Source organism: Anser brachyrhynchus (assembly GCF_964034855.1).
Source record: "Anser brachyrhynchus genome assembly, chromosome: 5".
NCBI lineage: Eukaryota > Metazoa > Chordata > Aves > Anseriformes > Anatidae > Anser > Anser brachyrhynchus.
The window spans coordinates 34,673,597-34,691,989 of NC_137699.1; the positions used below are offsets into that span (position 1 = coordinate 34,673,597).

The window sequence follows — 18,393 nt, forward strand, 5'->3', positions numbered from 1 at the left end:
CTGTAGTCAGACAGCCAGAGCTGCTTTTTACATCAAACATTCATTTGTATTGTTGAACAAATAACCCTCACCCGGGTCCTGCTATAATCCAGACATGAAATGACATTGATCCGTGCATCAATCAGAACAATGAATTTCCCAGGCATCAAAATACCACTGCAATTCATAAGAAAAAGAAGATGCAAAAGGAGGAAAGAATGATGAAGAAGCCAGGGTGCCAGACAAGGAGATTTTAGTCACAGCATTCAGAGAAATGTTTTTCAAAAGCTCCTGAGCTATTGCAATGTAGCACTGAAAGCAACTGATTAGGAATGATTTTGCTTTGAGACTGCAAACCCTGCTGCCTCTACAGCTCTGCATCAAATCTGATGTTACAGTTTGTCAACTGAGACGCTGTGTTTTCCTTAAAAAAATAAAATAAAATCCAGCCTATATAAGTCCACTCTGGTAACAAGGGGCATACAGTTGGAACTTGACTTTTGCAGTTTTACCATGCTGCAGGTGGAAGGAAAAGAAAAATAACCAGAAAGGTTCTGTCTAAAATGGTCCCTACGTGGCATGCAGCTGTGCAGATGGTTTCCTTCCCCTCCAGTGTTGTAGCTCAACTTATCGAACTCCCATTAACTAAAGGTCACTGCTGTCCCTCTGTGTTGCCATGATTAAATTCCCCCTCTGCTGAACCTAGCAACAGAGCAGTTTGGCTTGCATAAATAATTCCCATCAAACTAGATGGTTTGAGACAAATACCAAGATTACTTAACTGAGGAAACGAAAGTTCAAACCCTTTGTTTTTCACTGCCTTTCACTGAAACAGAATTGCATAGACCTCCAAACAGGCTAGCAAGCCCCAGGAGATAATCAAATCTGATCATCGCAATGCCTAGCTCAAAATACCAGTTTTATTAAAAAAAAAGAAATCTTCCCCCATTTTTTCATACAAAGCTACAAGAAGTGAGAGACCAATTCCTAGCAAATAATTACTGGAAGGAATTTTATTCCATTTTACCTTCATGTTAGTAACTTGCGAATGCCCCATGAGGTTCTTTTTTTGACCTAAAATTACTGATGTTTTCCTTCAGCAAGTAATCTCTGAGCAACCAAATCTGAAGATTGTAAGTGGGCTCTGGAGTATTACACATCTGATCTAGAAAAGCACTTTAGCATGTGCTAAATTTAAACACTGCTGTTTCCCTTTGATTGCAAGGGATTTTGTAGATGTGCCTACATGTGCTGCCTGACCAACACCTGTAACAGTTCCCTAAATCCCACGTGGTTTATTCCACTCGGGTGATTTACAAAGCTAACCAAACACACAGACTGAGACCGGGCTACGGAAACATGTGTTGTATTTCATCAACCATGGAAATTATCCAAGCAGGAAAGCAACTCCATGTGACTTATGAAATCAATTAGCAGACTGCACACTTCCAATAGTGCTTGTTTACTCACTAGAAGCTGTGCTCCTACTCAGAACTGAAAAAGATGGGCCACGCTGGCTCCCACCAGAGGCTCTTCTAAGTTACATACTCTATATCCACAAGGTGGTCTACACCTTCTCTTCACTGCAGAGTGGAACAACGTGCCAGGGTGTAAGCAGTGAGGATCCCACTGGGGAGGGGTTTGACAGCATGCAGAAAACTTGACAGAATTCCCAGGAGCAGGAAATCTAAGCCTCCCTCCTATCCTGGCAGGATGCAGCATTGCATGGCACGTGGTTTACATCAGTCTTGCCAAGTGAGGCAAAATATTGCAAAGAGGATCTTGCACCTGTGTTTGTAGCAAGGACAACACTGGCACGAGTAAGGGCTGCAGTCATGGCAGTTTCTTCTCGTTGCTTCAGCTCCTTTTTCAGTGCCTTAATCTCAGTGAGAAAATGGCTCCGTTCTCCCTTGTCTTGGGCCTTTCTGCTTTTTGCCTGTAAAATAAAAAACGCAGATAGACCAACCAGCGTTATGTTCAGCTTCTCAGATAACCAAAGCAGTCAAATTCAACACGGCTCCTCTATGTACACCATGGTCCACTGGCTTATCAGAATCTGCTCCATAAAACTTTGGTTTCTCTTCCTTCTCCCTGCCAGCAAGCCCGTTCTGCAATCAGCACTGCCTGAAACATAACGAGGATGTCTGTCTGTGCAAAAGATGAACTGTATCAATACAACCCCAGGCTCGGTGCGTGAAGCAGCAAAATGAGAATATCACTCACTGCCTATCCGACCATCTGGGAGCATCAGCACTAGCACCATCACTCATGGTCCAGACAGCGATTTCCCAAACTTAGCTGGTCCATACTTAAAAACCTCTTAAAAACGTCCTTAATTACGAGCATAAAGGATTGTTAAAGAGAACTCCCTGACCTTAAACCCGCTGTTCAGCCCTCCTGCTCTGCCCTGTACTTTCCCTGTGCCCCAAAGATCAGCAGGGAGAAGGTCAAATGCTTTGGTCCAGCCAACAGCCAACTCCGTGCATAAGCAGAAGCACCTTAGCACATGGAGGGGTGTAATATGTAGTGGTGTTTAGGCTTACAGGGAAGAGTTCTGTGCCTTTACTGGGTGAGGAACATCACAAACACTCTCCCAGTCTCAGTCTGCTCCTTTGCTCAGGAGCGAGAAGGGACTCTTGGGCTCCAAGCGGCCTCGAAGCAGAAGGGCTCCCCGAGTTGGCTGCGCCATGGCCAGCCACAGCAGCAGCTCTGCATTTTTAAAGAGGCGTCTCTGAGTTGTTGTAAATGATTCACAGCAATATCTAGACAGGCTCGTGGCTTTTTTTAGCAATGCCTATTAAATATATCTAAAACATCAAATCATCACCACTGGTTGCTGGCGCTTCCCCGGCTGCAGGCCGGCAGCTACAAGACAACGGACAAGCTATCGCTCGCTGCAGGTCACCTTGAGAAGGCTGCCCGTGCTCTCAAGCTGAAATCTGGGCTGTTTCCTTGGAGGGAAGGCTGATGACATGAGAAACCTGAAAAGGCTACAAACACGGGCTTTCAAAAGCAGCCAAGCCAATAAGAGCTGATGGTTCCTATAACCATCTTCTGCATGGATGGATTGTCTGGGGTGTAAGACCATACCACAGCTCATACCACAGCATGTCCCCTAGGAAAGACGTTCACTTGTGTCTCTCTCATCTCCCCAGCCACCTGTTTTTGTTAAGCTTCTAGGTATTTAATATCTGCAAGGCCTCTATATGTCTGTCAAATGTAGTCAAATAGGTGGACGGGTTCAGAAGTTACAGGGGAGGTATCACACAGGAGGGATCATCCTTTCCTGAGCTAAAAGGAAAGATGATCTTTTCCTTGGCCTAAAAGGAGAGAGTGGGTGCCGTTACTGGTACTCGTTTAGTTGAAGGAACAAAACAGACTAGTGTCAACTTCCTCTCCGTCTGAAACACAGGAAAATTAGAGAGCAAAATTGCTGGTGCCAGTACTCCAAGTTTCATGTCTGTTTTGCAAAAAAGATCTAGTTAGTGAATTAACAATAGCGACTGGCTGATGAAATTAAGACCCAAACATCTGGCTGAATGTCAAATCTGAAAGCAGCTGAGGGAGCAGGGAGCCCAGCCCAGCAGTAACACTGCAGTCAGTCAGCCCCAAGGATATTGCTTGGCACATTGAGCCCACTCACTCCTCGTTAGGGCTTCATGGGTGCCAGCAGGCTCTAGTTACCCTAATCTGCCTTGTTTGGGCCCCCACCCATGTGTCCTCCACCCCTGGGTCTGGGAACTGCATTTAAGGCCAGACCTTGCTCCCTCATCCTTTTATGAACCTTGCAGGGGGGTTTGCACTGAACTCAGTTGGGTTTTGCTTTCTTCCTGGGCTAGCTACAGACTTGTTTCACTGTTTGTCTGGTGATATGGATAGATGGCTAACTTTTTTTTTTTGACGTTCCTGGACCTGTCTGCCTTTTTTGCTCAGTTGCTGTGGGACTGCACCTTTGCTGGTGCAAACAAGATCCAGAAGATGATGTCCTGGAAAGCTCCCAGCCTAAGCAGGTGTGTGTGTGTGGGGGGGGAACAAAATTGGGTAGAAAAATGCGTGCAAAGAACATGGATTTTTCATCTACTAGTCCTTCCACGGTTGAAGGCAGTGGTAAAGAAATGAGGAGACAGAAGAGTCAAAACAGAAGTGAACAAAGGAAGAAATAATTAAATAGGCAATTAGGGGACACTGAGAGGGAGAAACTGAGGCAGGATTAGGGGGAGAGAGGCCAGGACCTCAGAGGTGAGCTCTCTGCAGTCCAGAGAGAGAAAGGGAAGTAATAGGAGTTGGACTCGATGAACCTTATGGGTCCCTTCCAACCTGGGATATTCTGTAATAATAAGTCAGGTGTATATTTTGTGAAAGACCTGGTCATAGGCATCTCAAAACACTGCTATGCAAGCTGAATTGCAGCAGTATGTTAGATATTGTTTTTTCTCTGGTGTTATGAAGTGGAACAAGCTTTGGTGGCCAGTCCTTGTCTCTTATCCCCATGTACCCTTTCCTCTAGGGAGGAAGCAGATGGAGATCTTAGTACTAAAGACTCTGCTTTCTTCCATTTTCTCCCACCTTTCCCAGGTGAAATCTCCTCATGCCTTTCAAAGTGCTCTTTCCAAGGAGAGGACAGGGCAAAAAAAATCTTCCATTAGTGAGAAAGATGCAAAATAAATTAAGTAAAAAAGACTTGGTGTGCAGCTGTGATTACAACTAGGTCCTACATCTGGGGGAAAAAAATGAAGCTGCTGCCACAGAAGTAGCTGCAGACTGATGTTCATGGAGCTGAACGCCATGTTCAGCCTGCATCATTCAAAAAAGTAAAGTGTGGTGCCCTACCAAAGGGCATGGCAGTATACTTGGGCAAGTATGATGCAACGTGCAGGGGTATGAAGATGTTTTCCTTTGTCTTCTACTGAGACACAGGAAATTTTGCCTAGGCGCTGGACACATTTGCAGAATGGCTTTTGGACAATGCAGTCACCAGAAGGGGGAGAAAAAAGTTCTAATTATCATCAAAATCTATTATCTCAAGTAGAAGAGCTACTCAGTAAATTAATTTTAAAAAATTACGTTGTGAAAGAAGAAATTAAGGACGCATTTTTATGGCGTACTCTGCTTTCCACTTGAGGTGGCTGAGAGTGGGAGGGAGTGTTAGGACAGCCAGATATCTCATTAGGAAGTGAATTAGTGATGTGAATGTTTCCCTTCCCCTCTGGTGAAGAGGACTGCATGAACAATGCCAGACAGAAAATCTGGAGAGCAGGGCCACTGCAGCATCTCCCCCCTGCACAGTAGTAATGACTATGATTTTGCCTCTTCAGAGAGGAATTTGTCTAGGAGGGGTTTTGCCCTCAGTTGCCTCTACAGCAGATGGAGATGAGCACTGCTGGCAAGTGAACTTGGATCAGGTATACCCTGGTACAGAGGCTGTCTCTGTAAGATGCTGCTTCAGGCTGGAAGCTTCCCCCACTTCCGATGACCAGGTTTGCACCCCAATTCCTTTCCTCCAAGGCCAAGTTAAATGATGCCCAGTCAGAGGGATGAATGCAGGCTATGTACACCTCCAGCTCTCATTGTGAGACCTCTCTACTGTGCTTTTTTTAACCTTTCCCCTCTCCTAAAGTGACCTTCTGTTGATTCCTCCATGTGATTCAGAGCTAGTCACTGAGACTTGCTTCCAGTCACTCTTCATGGGGCAACCCAGAGCACCTGCCTAAAGTCATTGTTTTCCTTGGAAGATGATGGATACCCTTAAGTATCCAAGAAGTGGTGGAATTACTCCTCACTTACAAAGTAACTTGGCTAACAGATTGGGTGCTGCTAATATGGAGAGCTGGCGTTCAGGTTACCCACATAGGGCCTGTTGCAGGGACACGTACGAAGGCCTGGTCGATGTCCTTCCTGATATCTGCCACGATCTGAGCGCTGTCGCTGCGAGCCAAGACCGCGTCCAAGGAATGCCGCTGGATGGGCTCCAGCAGGCGAGCAGGGTGCCCAAGCCGTAGGATGTGGGCTTTGTAGCCAGCCAGCCTTTCCACCAGGTTATCCACTGCGATGTTGGAAGGGGCACAGCACAGGACCTGTGAAGGTAGAAAGCAAGTGCTTTGTTATTGCTGAATGTGAGACTGCCAAGGCCAGCAAAGCACTGGAGCAACAGGGTCTGAGCAACAGGAGGGTGCTCAGCAGAGCAGAGAGGAGGATATCAGCTATTAGGAATAAACCACTGATATCTCCATAGCCTCCAGACACCAAAGGAAACTCAAATTCTCTTCTTGCTTTCAAGCACCAGGGCAGGGTTTTCTATAATTAGCAAACCTGAGCTCTGAAGCTTCTATTTGCACCTCATTTCAGCTGGTAGAGTAAACTGCCCAGCCTATGCAAGTCAAGGCAGGCTCTACAGTGTAACACAGCTGCTACTGGATCTGTTCCAGCTGCCACAAACCCCAGTGACTTTGCAAAATAAATCAGCATGCTTGCTGCCACTACAGTCCTGTCACTGATTACTCACTTTCAGGCCTTGCTGTACAGCTTGCAAGATGATCTCTACTATTGTTGTGGTCTTCCCTGTGCCAGGTGGTCCATGGACGATGGCAAGCTCCCTCTGTGCCAGTGAGAAGGACACAGCCTCCCTCTGTGATGTGTCCAGCAAGTCATTGTAAAACTTTAAAGGCTCTGGGGAGACAGCAAGAGATTCTCAGCCTTAACTTGGGTGCTTGCTGAGAAACAAATCCGTGAATATAAACCAGATGCTCTCAGTGGCTGGGCTAAATCTATTAGATAACTTGATTGGGGCGTGGGGTATGCTGTTTCCCACCTAGGTGGCTGAAACACCACAAACTGGTAAAAGTAAGGATTTTTGTACTTCTAGCAGGTTACCCGTGCTGCATCAGTCTCTTCCCCCCACCTGGTAATGTTTCCAAAGGAGCAAGCATTCAGGTGTGAATACAGCTAGTCTATATATGGACCCTTTACAGCGTTTAAAGAGGCACCTGCTTGCCATAATACAAAATGTTTAGGACAGGGAGGGTGCTTTGGGGATATTTTGGAGGTAAGCCAGCATATTTAGTAAGCATTCAGTGAAAAGAGGGAAGAAAATCGCAGAATGGCTCAGGTTGGAAGGGACCTTAAAGATCATCCAGTTCTAATCCTCCTGCCATGGGCAGGGATGCCACCCACCAGATCAGGTTGTCCAGGGCCTCATCCAACCTGCCTTTAACACCTCCAGGGATGGGGCATCCACAGCTTCCCTGGGCAGCCTGTGCCAGTGCCTCACCACCCTCTGAGTGCAGAATTTCCTCCTAACCTCTAATATAAATCTTTTAGTTTAAAACCATTCCCCTTTGTCCTATCATCTGCATGAGCAAAATATTGCTCTCCATTTTTTTATAAGCTCCCTTTAAGTATTTAAAAGCTGCAATGAGGTCACTCCGGAGCCCTCTCTCCTCCAGGCTGAAGATCCCCAGCTCTCTCAGCCTTTCTCCATAGGAGAGGTGCTCCAGCCCCCTGAGCATCTTTGTGGCCAGAGCAGAGGGGGACAATCCCCTCCCTGCCCTGCTGCCACCCCTCTGGTGATGCAGCCCAGGATGCAGGTGGCTGCCTGGGCTGCAGGCACGCACTGCTGGGTCCTGCCGAGCTTTTTGTCCACCAGAACCCCCAGGGCCTTCTCTGCAGGGCTGCTCTCAGTGAGGTCTTCTCCCAGCCTGTGCTCCTGCCTGGGATTGCCCTGACCCAGGTGCAGCACCTTGCACTTGGACTTGCTGAACCTTGTTAGGCTCACAGGGGCCCGCTTCTCAAGCTGATCTTGCAAGGGAATTGCTCTTCTTCTGGTTAACAAACCCAACAAACAGCTAGTGAATAAGCAGCAGAAAAGAAGTACGTGGTCTGTGGGGAAGCCAAGACACAAAGACGTTTTTTCCTAGGCAGGAAAAAGATACAAGCAGCCCATATAAACGATGAAAACTGTTAGTTTGGATTTTAATGATCAGAAAGGAGAAAAGAGTGTTTAAATTGCATTATAAGAGGATTGGTTTCACTGCAGAAGGTAGAATTCTCACAAGCCATTCTTTACCTCCCAGATTTATCTAATTTAAACCCATTATTTATTCTCATCCCACTTAATCCTGCTGCTAATCTCCTCGTTCATTATGGAAGTTAATTACAGCAGAGATGACTCATCTGAGGTTTACCGAAAATAATGTTCCCACGAAAGCTTATATAAGACAAATCTCTGGGCATCATTCCCTGCAGGGCATCATCTGTTTTATCTCTACCTTTGCATTAAGGTAGGGATGCACAAAAGTTTCCTCTGGCTTCAGACAAGTGAACTTACGTGCAACTCCCAGGCAACCTCTGGCACTGACTTTTGAAGCAGCACAAGCAAGTGAGGCATCCAGGTTAAACAAAGAGCACAGTTAGGTTAAAAAGGCTTGGTGGGGAAGTATTGGTGATTTTTCCTACTAGCCTGCCTCTTGCTTTGTTTATTTTTGAGTTAGTATGGCGGTGACTAAGAACAGCAAGCTTCCATGGGCCAAGGAAAAAGAAAGAATAGCTTAAAAACTGAAAGCTACTTCCCACAACAAGGAACAAGTGAGGATGGAAGAGCCATTGATATTTCTTTGCTGAAAGAATGAGATCAGAAACAGTCTTCCCCACACATGCACACCCTCTTCCCTTTTAATCACACGCTGCCAAGAGTTGCTGTGGGGGCAGGCTGGGAAATGTGCCTCTTTTCTGGGCTGGACACATTAGCAAGGTTTGAGGAGGAGGACGGAGCCTCTTAAGAGGCTCCTCTGATTTTCCATCTAGAAGCTGGGCTCTGAGAAGGCTCACCTCAAGAAATGCTGTTTATCTACTCCAGCAGGATTGGCCCGAGTACTCTCAAAAGCAATCAGTTTAGGATTTGCACAGATGGTCCCAGAAGAGGGCCATTAACCCAGATGTGGTGCTGTGGCATCAAGTCTGTGTTGACGTCTCCTGCTCTGCCCAAGGCTGTCCATCTCAGCTTCCCCACGTAGTCTCTGGAGAGGATGAAGGGCAATCTGCATCCCTGGCTGGGCTGGGTCTCGCTGGGGGCAGAACTTGGTTTAGCTTTACATTGAAAAAATCAACCCTGGCCAGCAAGGTTGGTCCTTCAAAAACTTTTGCAGGAACCAAGACCCTTTTCTGCATGGTACCAGCAGTTCAGGGGACAGGAGTGGGCTGGAAGGTGATGTTCACGTCCAGGAAAGGGGTCTTTGTTCCCATCTGTGTTGGGTGCATAACTATGAAGGAACGATCTCTCCAGGGAGGAAGAAATCCAGTTTTCCAGAGCTGGAGGGTTCTTGCACTTCAGTGTACCTTCCAAGCTATACTCCTCGCCTCCTGTGTGTATGGGTACCAAGAACAAGCCAGATCCCACAATCAGCACCTCTGCAGCCAAACACTGCTAGACAAAACCCAGGTGGGTAATTCAGCCTGAAACAGGGAACTTCCCCTTCTCTCTTCCTTAGGTATTTGGCAGCTGAGTTGTCCACACTGCTTAGTTTTCCTCATAGATTTCAGGGCCCTCTTCCTGGCCCCTGTGTTGACAGGAGGTTCACAGCAGAGGGACAAGGAGCATTTAAGGTTTTGCAAGTGACACAGCACAAGCCCAATGCATGGGACAAGGAGCAGAGGAAACTTTGGTATAAATGCCTGGTGCTTCCCCAGACCTTTGTCTGCTGGGTTAACTTTTTTTTTTTTTTTACTGCTTGCACCCCTACCTTTAAAATAGGCTTTTTTCTTCTTTCTCAAGTGTCTTTTTAGTGCAATAAGCAGAATTAGATATAAGCAAAGCCTTTTGCACTCCACGTGGCCTGGGAAGCCAGCACTGGCTGACTGTATCTAGACCCAGATTAATATCCCCTCACTTTTTCTTGACCTGCTCCAGGATTAACAGCTACCAGCTCTCTCCTATCATGATTTGCACTGGGTTAGGCCTGCAACAGGAAATTCTCTGTAAGAAAAGAGGCTGCATGCACCTAGCCTGGCTGGCCCTGTGGCGCACAGCAAGCAGAGAAATGCTGGCCTCTGCTGGCTAAGCAAAGCCTCTCTATACATCCACCACAACGTATGGGTGCAGGAGTCCCTGCATATATACTGTGAGACAGCAGCTGTGAGCAGGGAAGGTTTTCTTATAGGAGGCTTCCAGTGGGAAAGCCCTAAATGCTCTGGGCCACGGGTGCAGGTTAAAGTGGAGGAGAGCCAAGCAAAGTATTTCTCATGGATGGGCTTCTGGATTTTGTTTTCCACCAAGCCTGGTGAACAGAAATCCTGTTCTGTTCAAAGTTTGCCTTTTGGAAAGCCTGTTTTTCCACTTGGTACTTCTCTGGAGGTAACAAGATAAGGGTTGGAAATGCTTTGTGGTGGGGAGCAGTCCCATTCTTAGCTGCAGATCATGTCTACCCATTGGTTTTACCTTCATATGCTCCTTTGGATGATCCATAGGTAATTCTTCCTGAAGCCTGCCTAGTGTTTTTGTGTTACACCAAGGATATTTATTCCGAGTTGCAGTTTTTAATGTTTTGCAAGGACTTGGACTTCATCATGCAGGGCTCAATCCATGCACAATCACAGCAGCTCATGAGGACAGATAACAGCAGAGATTGAGGGCCTAACTTCAGCAAATTCAATCCTTCTGATTGCACTAGCCATACACTCTCACGTAAGGGGCTTCTGAGAGTGCCCTGGCGTTCTGTGTTATCTCCAAGAGCGCTGCAGCTTTGCCCTTCATGCAGAAGAGACAGCTTCTGACATATCCCCACCACTTAGAGCATCAGACAGGGAGCTACCAGCTTTCTGAATTGAACCTGAAGCCCCTAGCTGTCCCTCACAGTTCAGATCTCCAAATATACTCCTGGCTAGATGCTGAAGGGCAACCCAAGCATCTCACAGTAGCAGTGGTGTGAGAGCCATAAGCTGTGAGACTGTTGCCTGTAAAGATCATGGGGTGAAAAGGCTGGTACAAACTAATTTTAGGCTTCTCAGGGTCAAAAGCCTGGCATTTCTTTTCCTGAGTTACCGACGACCATCTTATGCAAGCCTGATCCCAAAACAAACGTGCTCCAGAGCCATTTTCCCAGTGGGAGTCATGCATACACCCATTACTACTGGGAAGGACTCATCCCCCAGGTAGTGAGCAGGATTTTCCACATATGGTGGGAAATAGCTGCATGCGATTAGCAACTCTGGAAGTCATCAGCAGTTGGGTATAAAGGCATTAATTTGTTTTTTGTCATTATTACCCTTCTCTGCATACTGGTGCTTTTTAAGCAAGCATATATCATGCACTGCTCAGATGCCAGCAGCCACTAACTACTTTAAAAACATGTTTCAATTGGCTTTATCTGACTCCTTGTCCATCTAATCAGTCAGTGCCTGGATTTAGACACCCTCCTGGGATGACATAGGCTTTAATATAGATCCTCCAGGCACAGCGTTTGGCAGCACACTCTGCCATAATAAGGCAGCTGTGATCCATTCATGAGTAAATCACAATACAGGAGAGTAAAACAAAAACAACAAACAAGCATCTTGAAGTTATTTACCAGATAGGCCACAAAATGCCACCAGGCTAGTGCAACTCTATTTGAGTATGCCCTAAAGAAACCCCATATAACCAACCTTTTTGAAAAAAGTTTGCTTTTCCCCTGCTTTTCCCTCCAGGTTGAGAGACTCAATGTCACTAAACAGCAGAAAGCACCAACAAAGCAGAGGATGGCATTAGGACTCTGCCAAGCTTTGCTGCAGGAATGAACAATGTCAGACCTCTGAGAACCCAGCTAAGAGACCCAAGACTCCTATGCCTGAGAAATTAGTTTTCTAATCTACTCCCCTCCACTATCACACACATCTTAGATATTCGAGGGTATTCTAATTTTTTATCTGAGCATGGAGCTGGGTGCTTATGCTCTCCAGTGACCCTTCTACTTCTTGATCTCCTTGTAATTTGGTTTACACATCGTCAGAGAAGACAGTGACTGTCCCTCTGGGCGCAGACCTTATCTACTCTTCTTTGCCTAGACTAGTGTCAGTTCTAGCTTTTCCTCGGAATGGGTGTTTATATGGTCTTATTCCTACTGCAGGCTTTCTGAGCTTCTGATTGAAGTGGAGTTTAAATTGCATCCCAGAGTGGTGTTAACATAGATCATAGAAGGCTTGGATTGGAAGGGATCTTAAAGATCACCTAATTCCAAACCCCCTGCCAGGGGCACCCGCTAGATCAGGTTCCTCAGGGCCCCATCCAAACTGGCATGTATAGACATCCAGTTTTATGAGCTGTAGAGAACTTACTAACTCTGGGACTCCTGATGGGCTTGTTTTAAATCAGATAATGCATGGGATGAGACAGATGCAGTGAAACATTCCTTTAAGAAACCAGACTAAAAGATGTTTGATTATGAAAGGAGGTGCCGTGCCATGCCATGCCATGCCATGGAAGAGAAACAGCCTGAAATGCTGGAAGGTTTTTCTATCCTTCCATGTCAGACCACGCACCTGGGAAATACTTCTTGCCTTTTGCAGATAATCCACACATTGCACTTTTCTATACTATTTGCAGAAACACATCTATATATGAGCTATATGGGACACCTGGGGAACTGCGTGTGCCATCTTATAGGTGTAAGAGAGAGGATTTATCCAGCTAGCTGCTGAGTGCCCTCGCATTGAACTCATTGGAGGCTGGGAGTTGAAGGCACCTTGCAGGACCTATTTGAACTTAAAAGTTATTATTATTTAATGTCTGGCTAGTATCACATCTTCCTAGCTGGCATGAAAGGTGCTATACAGTGAAAATGTAAATAGAAGGCCATTCCACCCTGCCAGAGTGTTTTGCTGTTCTCAGGTGATATGCTGACTTCTCGTATTGCATCTCCTGTCTGACATGACTGAATGTTTCCATCAATCCATATTCTTGGTGCTGGGGAGATGTAAAATTCATCTCTGTGCTTAGTTTGGCACATCTGAGCAATTCAGTGGAAAGGAATTTTTCTTTATTAGAGAGGCAGTTCTGCCACCATGGGGAAAAGACAGAGTTGAAGCTGCTAAGAAAGTTAGTTCATTAAAATTTAATTCTTTTATCTAATATTAAAAACCTGAGTACACCAAAGTCCCCGGGTAGCCAAAAGGCTAAGAGGTTTGACTCAGACTAAGCTCAGTGCTTAGAACTACAGAGGTATGACTCACACTAGCATTAACTCTTCATCTCTGATATATCATATCAGAAACCTAGCCTGAAGGTAATAGAAGTGTGCGTGTGAAAAAAGGGAACCACTGTGGACAACTAAATGCAGTAATCAAGGTAACAGGAAAAAAACCTGCAACAGCAAGCACAGAGCACAAGGAGCTGCAGCGGGGAGGAAACTGAGCACAGCCCTGGCCAGCAAGGAGACCAGGGATGGATGGTATAATGCATGATATGCTGCTGAGAGGTGAGCCTGGGCCTCAGGAGAGAGCTGAGATACAGACTGCTTGACAATCCTCTTAGGCAACTTAATCTACCTTCTGCCTTTCTTCCCTGATTTTTGCAGCCCAGATGATATTTCCCTTCTGTCAAGGGATAATATTCATTAACAGATGCCCAGTCTTTATATTCTGCTCATCAGGGGCTTTGGTTTCCTCACAGTTCCTCTTAAAGGGTAATTTCATCTTTAGTTTCCCAAAAACTCAAATCAAGAAAGATCGGAGTAAAAGGGGATTCTACTTGCATGCATTTTTTTGGACAGCTGTTGGTAAAACCAAGTTGTGATGTTTTAAGCATTTGATGATGAAACTAAAGCAGTCTGCATATCTTCAACTTGGCTAAACATAGTCAGAAGGCTGTAAAAATAAAAATACAAGCCAATAGAATACACCCCATGCTGTTTCAAACTGCAGTAGTTCCACAGTCACTTAATTCCCATGAAGGCTGAGTTATTGGATTTTCAGTACAGAAGCAGAGCTGCTGGTTTCTTATCTCTGAAGTTTATGGATAGGATTGGGGCAGAAAGCAAGTAAGAAATGCCTCATAAACTAAACCGAATTTCAGACTCATGAACGTGTGCAAAGAAATTCCCCCATCACAGATCCTGTTTGTTTTATGCCACAATTCAGCTTTCCTTGGTACACCCTGAGGAAAGTGGGCACTAGCTATCTGAACAGTCTGGGTAATTCTGTCTCTTTTCCAGCGATGATCCAGAGATGACGAGGGTCTTTACACCAGGTTAGCAAGTCCAGTGACCCATTAACCAGTACAAAAAGTAGGTGTTTAATGCTGCCAGCTGCAACACCACTTATTACTCACGTTCAGCTCAGGTCTTTCCTAGAGCAAAGTGAGCTGCACTTTTGGCGTGGACCAGAACTGCACAAAGATCTGAGTAATTTGTTCCTATGGGCAGTTTCAAGGAACAGGTCATGAACTGAGAGACCACAAGCACTCCTCTCAGAGGGTCAGCCCCAGAGATGCATCTTGGTGGACTAGAAGAGGAGTAATGGCAGCATAGTGCGTGGAAAAACCTGTACAACCCTCACTTAGTACTCCGGATCTGTCAGATTTAATGGGGCATCTGAAGATATGAACATCCTCATAAGTGGTGCAGAGCCTGTGGGTAGGAAACTTCAGGCTTCACTGACTGCTCTGGAAACTGAAGACTTTACCTCCTTCCCCACAACAACTTACCGTGATCTTTGCTTAAAACTTGTGTGAGTAACAACATGTGCTTTTCCTGATACATCCAAAAGAGCTCTCCACCTGCCCAGCTCTCAGCCCTGCATACCAAGGCAGATCAAACACTGTGGCAGTCTCAGTGCACACACCGGGCTGTAAACTGCTAGGGGCTCTCACCCTGAGGGTCCAGAAAATTCCTTTAGAGAGACTAACCCTGCACTTGCCATCAGGATGATATAAAGTCTTAGAAAGAAACATCCTTACTTGTTTCACTGAATGAGGTTGGATCAGACGAAAAGAAGAGGACATCGATCAGACCAGAGGCTGGACCACCACGATATTGCTTTAGTGTGTTTAAAGCTCTGCCAAAGAAGAAAACACCCAGGTTATACGCACAGCATAAATTCCTTCAGAAATTCCCAGTGCACATTAGGGGCCAGGGCAATGTACCTCAGTGAAAGACGTCTGTGGGCACAACAGACTAATTCTAATTGCTGCATCTCTCACCCCTCATATGCTCATATCCCCCGTACCTGCCGTACATTTCCCCTTTCTACTATTGCTTTGGTTTGATACAGTCAGACCCCGTGCTGAGCCTTTTCAGTGCATTAATTCATCAAAGTGCTACTCAGTTCTACTGCCTGGATGGAAAAGGTGCTACACAGAATGCAGTAAGCACCAGAGCTGGCACAATGCGGGACCAAAACAGGTAACTGTGGGATGTGGGGCAGGGGAGGAACAGAGAAGAGCAGGACTGCACCAGCCAGCTGGTAAATAAATTTAGGCTGTTGTGACTCTTCAGCATAAGATAGCCAGTTGAGTTATCTCATTAAGGAGTACAGGTTCCCTCAGTAGTCACCAGAAAGAGAAAGGCACATCCTGAAGGTGGATACCTCTCTTAAGTGGAGCTGCCACAGGAGTAAGAGGAATAAGATGGGAAGGAAGAGAAGCTGAGACTAGTGAAGCAGACTGAGATCAGTCGCAGAACAGCTCTCCCAAAATAAGCCTGGCAATTTTCAATTGGCCTTTGCACTCCTGAGCAGTGATCCCAGACAAACTACACCCTCTCAGCCCTTACTTTTTCAGCCTGTTGTAGGTGACATCGTTGGCTAATTTCAGCAGGCGGTAAGAGCTCTCACGGTCCAAGCTCAGCATGCCATCTCGAGATTCCTCAAAGGCAACGGTGACTGCTTTGGAGGTGACACGTGTTACAATGCCTGTGGAGAGTGGATCGCCCTGGCCGACTGAATCATAAAGCCCCAAAATGTCACCTGCAAAGACAAGTTAGAAGACAGAGCGTGAAGTGGAGTAAGTATTTTGAAAAGAAGTTCTTTGGAGGAAACCAGCATGGTCCACTGGAGACAGTGGGCTCACCTACACCAGCCACAGGACTAGTTCCATGTTTTCTGCCAAGGTCAGAATTTGTATCAAGCCCAAAAAGGAGGAAAATATCCTTCTCTTTCATGGTAGTGCATGCAGCAAGAGGCAAGTGAAAAAACTATTAGCAGTGAGAAGACACCAGGTAACAACTAACCAGCTGCCTTATGTTCTCCATGCACCACAGGGCTTGGAGAGAACACCAACAGTGCTCCCCCCAGGGCTGCACATAAAGCCAAGATGCTTTCACACAGACCTTGGAAAGACCTAACTTCTCCAAACTCTCAAACTGTTTTACATTCATTTTATTGTTCAGTAATAGCCAAGGAGGCTGTACAACAATGTGTGCCTCTCAGATGACTGCTCTACACCAGTCAGTAGAACTAAGAAAGACGAGATTTGTAAGGACTCACTGTGGCCTTTCTGTTCTTCACAGTCATGTCAAGATGGGACCAGTCAAACTATGCAGTGCAGCGGTGAAATGGAGATTTTAAGCAGGATGTCTGACAAGTGGATGCCTTAGCTGAGGCACACACTCATTGAGGACTAAATCTCAGATTTGCAAAATAAGGGAAGCTTGCCTCAATAGTCTCCATCAGCTCTTACATTAAAACGTTTGTCTCTGAGGAACAATTTAGTGCTACAGTAACGTTACTTCTCTTTGAAGAGCCCTGATGGATGCTGCTTCTTAGACCTCAAGGCTGAGACCCTGATCTGCAATGAGTCATTTTAATTTCAGAAGTCAGCAGCTTGGAGGCCTGGCTGGCAAGGAATGCATCAACAAATTGAACTGTGACACTTCAAAACAGTACCACAGATGAGAAACAGCCCAGTTTTCAGTTCCAATGCATCTGCTTAGCAAACTGATTGATTGAGCAAACAAAACCAAGCAAAGGACTAAGCTAAACCAGCAAACTATCTGGTACAGCCAGCTTCACTCCTGTAGACCTGTTTTGGAGAGTGCAAGGCAATATCATTATTGCCTAAGGAAAAGAGAAAAAAGGTCTCTGCAAGAAAAAAAAAACAGAGGGCTTTCCTTGTGGAGTCACTTGGAACTATTTCATGGTCAAACCCAACTTTTTTCCAGGGATAATTCTCTGTAGCTGGCCACATCATGGCAGACTGGGTCCTTACCTTCCTCAGATACTGGCAGCAGCTCAGCTCTTTTCAAGAAAGTGATGGCAGAAGGTGAGACAAGTCAAAAGGGCACTGGCTGATGTGCTGGTGAGTCTGTATTTCTCTATCGTTTTTATTCCCAACAGAAATCCAGGCATGTCAACTAATACACATGGCACACTCTTCACCTCTTTTTCACCAAAAATAACAGTACAGGGAAGGGAGGAAATATGGCAGCTCAGGAAGGAAAAGGAAAATCCACTTTTCATTTTGAAATTAAAGTGTAAATAACAAAAGCTCCTTACCTACCCCAAGATGTAAGCACATACAAAGAGTGCCACGAAATCTTTAATGACAAGAGACCAGGGCTTTGTTTTTAAGGATTCAGAATGAGGAAAGCCAAGTCTTTAATCACTGTCACTGTTCCCTGTTGCAATATACACGCTTATAAAAAGCTGAGGGAGAAAGACGATATTTTTCTCTAGATTCATCTTCTTGCCATAACCTTTTTCTCCTTTCCTTTTTGCATCAATTGCTCAGTCTTTACAAGTGTCACATTAGAAAGATGTCAGGTAGAATACATTGGTTGTCTCTCACCTTACCTACTTCCCATGAACAGGAATAGCACTTACCAGGCCCGAAACTGTTATAGGGCAGCTCAGCGTCTGAGTCATATTTTCTAGGCTGAAACGTCACGAGTAGCCGCCCGTAGAGGCCAGTCCTCTGGTTGGTAGCTTGGAGCTTTAGCAAGCAGACACCTCTACGCTGCAGTTCCTTCAGGGAGACGTTTTCCTGCCAGGCCCTGGTAACCACACACAGGCATGAACACCATTTGCCAGACTGAGGCAAATTCAAAGCTTCAGAAGACAAAAGAGAAAAAGACAAAGGGACGGAAAAAGAGGATGACAGCAAAAAGAGACATTAGCTTCCTGTAGTACTGAAGTACTGGCTTACACAACCGCTTGGTAGCAATTTAACTGGATTGGCTTCTACAGAATTATTTTGGGCAATGGGGTGATGCTCACTGATCCTGAAGAAGAGGTTTATATGATTTTCCTCTCTCCTGTCTGAGTGTGAAAAGGAAGTTGCTGCCCAGTTAACCCAGTCCCATGAGCCATGAGAGAATAGTCCAAGTTTTCTCCTATCACATATAAGCTCTAAAATGGAAGATTTGCAGTTTTTCACATGAAGTTCTGCTAATCCCCAACAAATACTCCACACGTGCAGCTGCACAGGGAAAAGGAGCAGATATCTTGTGCTGACGT

At 45.7% G+C, this 18,393-nt stretch overlaps 1 protein-coding gene across 2 annotated transcripts in view; it reads right to left on the reverse strand.

Annotated features, from left to right (window-relative positions):
* The window catches only part of IGHMBP2 (immunoglobulin mu DNA binding protein 2), a 43,130-nt gene that overhangs the window by 23,628 nt on the left and 1,109 nt on the right, over positions 1 to 18,393 (reverse strand). Inside the window, exons 2-7 of one of the 2 annotated variants that reach the window (XM_080594715.1) lie at positions 17,761 to 17,930; positions 15,714 to 15,906; positions 14,900 to 14,997; positions 6,482 to 6,645; positions 5,823 to 6,053; positions 1,768 to 1,915 (exon numbers count right to left, since the gene is read on the reverse strand). In XM_080594715.1, coding sequence (XP_080450841.1) covers positions 1,768 to 1,915; positions 5,823 to 6,053; positions 6,482 to 6,645; positions 14,900 to 14,997; positions 15,714 to 15,906; positions 17,761 to 17,930 — 1,004 coding nt within the window. The remainder of the gene's footprint in view (positions 1 to 1,767; positions 1,916 to 5,822; positions 6,054 to 6,481; positions 6,646 to 14,899; positions 14,998 to 15,713; positions 15,907 to 17,760; positions 17,931 to 18,393) is intronic. The other variant, XM_080594716.1, reaches the window with a different exon arrangement.